Here is a 7,959-nt window from a genome sequence, read left to right as displayed (position 1 = left end):
CAACAACGATGCTTTAATTTTAAAACACTTGTGAAATACTCCAACGTTAACCATCGATATTTCTTTTAACATGTTTCACCACAATGCAGAGTTGTTTTGTTGTTTACATGACACCAGAAACAGTGACGTAGCTGGGAGGGAAGGGGGGACCCTAAAGTGGGGGGGGGGGGGTGAAAGGGTGGTAGACAAACGAATGGTAAACAAAATTAAAAGCATATTTTTAGCGGAGTGACGGAATTACCCAATCTCAAAGTGGTTAAAATAGACGCAAAATCGGAAAACTGATATAACATTTTTCCACATAGATTGTATAGAAATAAAATATATACATTTTAGAGTTTAGACCCAAGTGCTAAAGGTCAGTGATTACAAAAACTCCCACCCCACCATTATCGATGTTCAATCAAATAAAGGTATTGGGGTTGTTTTACAGTTAGTTAACCTGGTTTAGAACCTGTAGGAATACAATATGTGTATCAACAACCTACGGTAAATTTTTTGACTGTGATTGGTCAAACAATGTCGAGCAATTTTGATCTGAGTTTGCTTTGCATTTGGGGAGATAATACAGTTCCTGAAAAAATACGATGTACAAAAATGAATTACGATAGAAAGTGTTTGTAGTTTACAGGTAAGTGAATAAACTTACGGAAAGCTTATGTATTTACATATTTAATTTACGGGTAAAACTTACTGCTAAATCTTGATTTGGCCATTTTATTGACGACAGAAATTTTTCAAACATGACCTCGCTAAAAGAAAAATGAAATAAAATGGATAAATTGGTCAACATTTAAATACATGCAAATTTATTTTTTAAAACCACCTTACTGTATCGCAGTAGCATTCACTTTTCGAACCTGACGGTCCATGGATGGGGCGAACGAAGTAGAAATCACAACTTTCTGTGATCTCGCTTATGAAGGGGTAATGTAAGAAACAACCCCAACCACATTTACATTCCCTAAAATGTGAGATAGGTATCCATTGGAGCTGGGTGGACTCAGGGACATTCTACATATTGTAACCCGGATTCGAACTCGAGACTTTCGGATTAGCAATCCCATTTCTCTAATTTTTTTATGGGACTCACCTGCACGGAGTATTACAGTTACATTGTAATTTTTCGGTGTCAAAGATTGCCTTGACAGCGCAATGTAATTCTGTAGGAAGTTAAAGCAAGCAAATATATTAGGAAACACTTTATACTAAATTCAACCTTTAGTTTAACGTATTTATAACAAAGCGGAGTGATCTTCCCTAAACTTTCTCGAAAATTCTTCTATAACACTACGGGGATGGCGACTCGGGATATAGACATGATTTTTAATACATTTTTTATTACTTAAACTTTAAAAAATAAACGAGAATTTCGTAGAAAAAAAAGAATAGCGCAGCAAGTGAAAGGCAAACATTATGTGTATAATAGTGCGGAATATTAGTGGTTTCTATTTTCATATGCGTTTTTTTGATAAATCGGAAATAGCATAAATTACTACTTCCGGTCAACGGAAATTACTCAAAATTTGAAAGAAAGCAGACAATTACATCTTTTATCTATATGTGAAATTTCATTTTTCTATCTGATAATTGTACTCAAAAGCTAAAATTAGACAAAATTACAAAGCCCCTTTTTCCGACTCGATTACGCATAAAACCCGAAATTTTGATAAATCTGTATTTAGAATTCTCGCCGGATTAAAATAAGTCCCCAGTACTTCGTATATAACGAAGTAAAACGGTGAAAACTGTCAAAATGTCATGCGATTTTTGTGCACAATTACAATACTTCCTCTATACTCTGTATACGAGAAAGTAAAATACGCATTTTGGTGTATGTTGAGTCTCAAGAATTTTTAAATTTTTACTCTTATTTTGATATTATAACTGATCACGTAATGATTGCGTACTCACCTGTTTCATTTTTACAAGCACTTAAATTGTTCGGATTACCAATAGTATTGTTGATTTCTATCTCTGAATTGGGGATACATTCACACTGTTTTCGAATCTCACTCTGTTCACAAATTCTCTGACAAGTCTGGAGATAAAATTAAGAATATGTTAGTAATTCGACTATTCTACTAAAGAGTGAATTAATCTTTGCTTAATTAATATGAAAGGCCGTATCGGAATCTGTACTTCTGTCGTTTCGTCTTGAAAATATGATTTACGCAAGGACGGATCTATTAAAAATTATGGAAAAAATAAGCTTAATAACATTTAAGGAAATGTTTTGCTTCTTTTTAATTTTAATGAATCAAGCTGTTCTTAAATGTTCTTAATGTATTTAAGCATATATATGGGTAGAACTAATAGAGACCTATCCCCACCTTTCACTATATACATCTGTTCAAATAAAGCTAACCCGTCTTTAAAAAAAAACAATAAATAACAACACAAAGGCTAGATTAACCAAGAGACGTACTTTAACAGTATAGGTCCTATTGTAGAGCTTGCTGTACTCGTCATTAGTACATTTGCCGTAAGGGACGTTAAGTCGTGTTACGTTGACCTAAACAGACCAGAAATGAAACAAAATCAAGCGTACAAATGGAGACAAAAAATAAAAAAAAAACCCGAATCAATAATTAACAAGTGGGTAATGTTATTTGACTAATATGGTTGCTAGGGAACGGCCTGGTGGGATGGTAGAGCTTGGATTATGTAGGACGTCACTGAGTCCATCCAGCGCTAGTGGGTACCTTAATCACGGGGAAACGAAGGCGCATGGGTATAGTCCGGATCACATTATGCCGAGGTTACTGAAACAGATGTACTCTACCTAACCTATCCCGTGTGTTTTGAGCACGAACGTTACAAGATGATGGTAGCTTGGGTGGTGTAGTCGGTATAGGCAGTGGCGTAGCGAGGTCGGGTGTCACCCAGTGCGGCACTTAATGGTGTCACCCCCCAGAGGCGTAGTGACCCTTCCCGGCGCCCGGGGACAAATTTTCAATTTTCGATTTGCATCCCCCCTTCAAACTTTCGATGTGCACCCCCCCTCAAACTTTCGATTGCACTCCCCCCTTCAAACTTGTCGGGTTTTGTCAAATTTGCTCTTAAAAGACTTTTTAACACTCGAATTAATCACTTAATTAAGTGGAATTATCATTTTTCTCTATATATTTTGCTTTTTTTTTGCCTTGGTGTCACCCCCCCCCCCCTAAATGGTGTCACCCGGTGCGGTCCGCACCCCGCCCCCCCCCCCCTAGCTACGCCACTGGGTATAGAACATACCATGCCCCAAGTTAAATAAGGTTAAAAAAATCATCAACGATAGCAGTTTTTGAGGGAGTTATAAGCTTAAGTGTGACGCCATTTTTAAAGGGGAGTCTGATGTTTTGTGACGATTCGTAGCGATGGAGACGGGGGAAGCAAACATAGGTTAAAAAAAGCGTGACATTTTTTTTTATGAATGACCCCAAAATCAACTAATAACTAAGAAAAAAAAACTAACCATGTTGATGGGTGCCTTTTAATCTCTACTTACCTGTTTGACCCCAATAAAGGTGCTGGTCCCAGGCATGACACTCACAGAATCTTCGTTTGGAAACGGTACGGTGCCCTGCTGGTGTACGACCACCCTGAACCCCGTCTCATGCATAATAGTAGGGATGTATTCGGCTGATTCCACGTATAAGATAAGCTCTAATCCTGTAAAATAAAGAGAAGGGGGGTCAACTGTTAATTATCTAAATTGTTAATTAGAAAGGAATAATTAAAACATTAAGTGAAAGATTAGTTTGGTGTACCGTCAGGAGATGGTTTGTCCGCGTGAAGAAGGGAATGAAGCTTTTCCAGCCCATGTGGGTTTAATAGGAGGGGAGCAGTTTTGAATGTATTTTCCTACAATAATACATGTTTTCCAAGAAATACACTTAATGTTTCCACGGTATGTATTATTAAAGGGTCTTAGGTGCTTTGAGCACAGGTGCTTTGACCATAGGGGGTTTGACCATAGGGGGTTTGACCACATTGGAGCTTTGACCATAGGGGGTTTGACCATAGGGGCTTTGTCCACAGCGGGGCTTTGACCATAGGGGGTTTGGCCACAACGGGGCTTTGATCATAGGGGCTTTGACCATAGGGGGTTAGATCGCAGGTGTTTTCTAAGTAGATGCCTTTGATCGCAGGTGGTTTGTCCGATGCGGGCGTTTGATAACAAGCGCTTTGTCCATATATGGTACGGATTAATCTTTAAATTTGGAATCAAATACACACGATTGGCGATGGTGTAGCACGAACAAATAATGTTTGTGAAGGATGACATTATAGTCTTCAGTCTCTCCTCCAATGTACAACAATGTGGCGTTTCCTTGAAGGTCTACATATGGACTGCACACGGCACACTTAGAAAACACCTGTGGTCTAACCCCTATGGCCAAAGCCCCTATTGTCAAAGCCCCTATGGTCAAAGCCCCTCTGTGGTCAAACCACTTATGGTCAAACCCCCTATGGTCAAAGCACCTGTGTTCAAAGGTCCGCGCACGTATTAAAGCTGTAAGTGTTTTAGAATAAAGAAAAAATGGGTACTCTCGTGTACTATACCGTCGAAAAACCGTTATCCATCAGATAACACTGTTCGTCTAGTATATATAATTTGTTTTTGTTTTGTGTTTTTTTTACAAGTACCAAATCTGCTCACCATTTGGCGGCCCATTTTTACGCATAATAAACTTCTCATACTGTATTGTGTAGCAGTTTCCATATGTCTCAGAGTAAACGTGAGTAAAGTTGCTAGTAGATAAGATAAAAAAAAAACAAATTGTGCTTTTATACCACGTGCATTGTATTTGAATGATACATGTACTAGCACGAATAAAATGCTGCGTTTGAATGACACACACACACACACATATATATATACACACATATTTATGAGTTAATTTTTAGACTAAAAAACCTTTCAACACTAACACTTTACTATGGATGGAAATTTTAAATAAGTTTACTGAGGATAACATTTTAAAATACAACTTTACTCAGGAAAACATTTTCTCCCAGCGAAGGAGCATTGTATGAGCATGTCGTTAATCTGGTGTCCGATTCTTTTTCGTGTTTCTCTAAAAGTAGTTTAGAATTAATAACATGTTCTATTATATATATATATATATATATATATATATATATATATATATATATATATATATATATATATATATATATATATATATATATATATATATATATATATATATATATATATATATATATATATATATATATATATATATATATATATATATATATATATATATATATATATATATATATATATATATATATATATATATATATATATATATATATATATATATATATATATATATATATATATATATATATATATATATATATATATATAATGATAATTATGAATATATGGTAATGAACATTGCATGTGTTAAAGCGACGCTAATAGAACATTTTCTCAAGAAAAATCAAGGACCGTCATTATTATGACTAGTATGACTTGCTTTGTCCACTTGTATTCATGAACCTTTTAATTGGTAAGTGCATTATCACAAATCTCATCAATACTGTCTTTTTCTTACTCTACATAGGTTGTTTGTGTGTGCAAGAGGGAGTATATTGGTGTGTTGCTAAATTATATTAAAACAGTGGCGTCGCTAGGTCGGGTGTCACTCGGTGAGGCACTTCATGGTGTCACTCCCTACCTCTTGTAAAAATTGTCGATTTGTACCTAAAAGACTATTTAACTTTAATTAATCGTTATTGCAACTGGCAAAAAGCATTTTTCTTCTTTACAATTCGCTATTTTTTGCCACGGTGTCACCCCCCCCCCCCCTAAATGGTGTCACCCGGTGCGATCCGCACCCACCGCCCCCACCCAATAGCCTTTGGACTATTTCCCACTATATGCTCCATGTGACGTCATATTTCGTTTTTGTTTTACTGTGAAAGTTTTTATTTTGCTTGTGTTTTCTCTTGACAGATAGATAGATAGATAGACAGACAGCGAAACTATTATTATAGACGAGATAAATGGCCCGTTGAGGGAGAGAGTGGTGTCTTTTTTCTTTAACTCGAAATAAAAAAGAAAATCACCACCTAAACTTCAAATTTAACCGGAAACGAAAAAATGTTATTGAAAACGGATTTTTATCCAGAATCTGCCTTTTAACCGGATTTAAGCTTGATCTACACGTATTTACTGCACATTGATACTAACCGAAGTCAAATCCCTAAACCTTGCACCCAATCTCAAACACGAATTAAGTCGCATTTAGGTGGGGGGGGGGGGGGGGGGCTCTGCCCAGAGCACCCCCCTCCCCCCCACACACACTATAAAGCACGTCTACCGGCCCATTCAACGAAATATACTTTTTATAGAAAACATATTTTTACCCGTCTCCGCCCCCTTCCCGGGGGGTGGGGCACTTGAATGGGCGAATAAATTTCGACGGGTCGGGGAAGGACGACGATGGTAAAAGTATATATTTTCTCTATAAATTATATTATGCCTTTTTGTGAGGGGGAGGGGGAATTAGACGTTCTACCGTGGGGGGTGGGGTGGGGGGGGGGGGGGGGGGTAAAGGGGCTTTGCCCCTACCAGAAGAAAAACTCTCTTCACGCAAAACACTTATAATATTAGACACATAATTTAGGTCGTAATGTCAGTGTTTTTTATTATGAAGTCTCGTTGACGTAATTTATTTGAGGGGGTGGGGGGGGGGGGGGGGTCGGCATAGACGATCTATCGGGATTGGGGCTTCGCCCCTACCCAATGAGTTGCATGAAAGTAACTCTTCACGAAAAACACTTTAAAGATTAGACATATTAATTAGGCCGTAGTGTCTGTGTTTTTATTATAGAGTATCGATGACGACATTTCTTTTGAGTTGGGGGGGGGGGGGCGGCTTAAACGTTCTTTAGGGGGGTGGGCTGGGGCTTCGCCCCTAACCAAATAATTGCATGAAAGAAACTCTGCAAGCAAACCACTGTTAAGATTAGATAAAATTGGCTTTTTTAAATTCAATGTTTACTCGAGAATCAATGACGTCATATTACTGTGTGCACTCTCCCAGCTTTCGACTCTTTTCAACTATATGCTCAATGTGACGTCATGTTTCGTTTTCGTTTTACTATAAACGTTTTTATTTTGCTTGTGTTTTCTCTACAGCGTTCTTGTCAGATAGATAGATAGATACACAGATAGATACATTGAAAACAGATTTTTATCCAGAATCGGCATTTTAATCGGATTTAAGCTTGTTCTACACTTAGTTACTGCACATTGATACTATATCATGACAAAAGTCGCATTTAGAGTTTCTTTCAGGAAACTATACTTGAGGGGAGAGGGGGCTCCGCCCCGCCCCCCCACACAAACACCCCAAAGCACGTCTACCGTCCCATTCAACGATATTTAATTATGTACTTTTTCCTGTGTCCGCCCCCTCCCAGAAAATTTAGTCTAACCCGACTCCCGAAAATTTCAAGTACCTCCCTCCCTCTCCCGGGAGGAAAAAGTTTGAAAGTAACACTGTCGCATTTGCAGATCATACAAACTAAAGTTAGAGCCTGGAAGGGGCTTTGCCCCTACCCAAAGAAATGCATGAAAGAAACTATGCACACATAATACTTTTAAGATTAGAGCATTCAAATTACCCCCCCCCCCTCCTGTGGAGGAAAATGTCTGATAGAAACACTGGTCGCACTTCCGGAGGGGAGGTGCTGCTAGCCCCTACCCGAAGAGATGCATGAAAGAAATTCTTCAGAAAACCATTTTTAAGATTAGACATACTAATTAAGCCGTAATTTCAGTCTTTTTTTATTGAGTATCGATGACGTCATTTCTTATGAGGAGGGGGGCTTAGACGTTCTACCGGGGGGTGGGGCTTCGCCCCTACCCGAAGAGATGCATGAAAGAAACTCTAGACGCAAACCACTTTTAAGATTAGATAACATCGGCTTTTTAATTCAATGTTTACT

General features: G+C 37.9%; 1 protein-coding gene across 1 annotated transcript; it reads right to left on the bottom strand.

Moving 5' to 3' along the window:
- Positions 1-437: 437 nt before the first annotated feature.
- On the bottom strand, positions 438-5,048 carry LOC131955568 (acid-sensing ion channel 1C). The gene is made up of 5 exons (XM_059319733.1): positions 4,986-5,048; positions 4,649-4,740; positions 3,494-3,657; positions 1,915-2,041; positions 438-454 (listed from the first exon to the last, which is right to left on the bottom strand). The coding sequence occupies exons 1-5, from the start codon at positions 5,027-5,029 to the stop codon at positions 438-440; spliced, it is 444 nt and encodes a 147-aa protein (XP_059175716.1). The 5' UTR covers positions 5,030-5,048.
- Positions 5,049-7,959: the final 2,911 nt, after the last annotated feature.

The sequence above is a fragment of the Physella acuta genome, unplaced genomic scaffold (assembly GCF_028476545.2).
Source record: "Physella acuta isolate Inbredline_101_S28 unplaced genomic scaffold, ASM2847654v3 ptg001079l, whole genome shotgun sequence".
Taxonomy (NCBI): Eukaryota; Metazoa; Mollusca; class Gastropoda; family Physidae; genus Physella; species Physella acuta.
The sequence above is the reverse complement of the archived record's forward strand: the minus strand, read 5'-3'. Positions and strand labels throughout refer to the sequence as shown.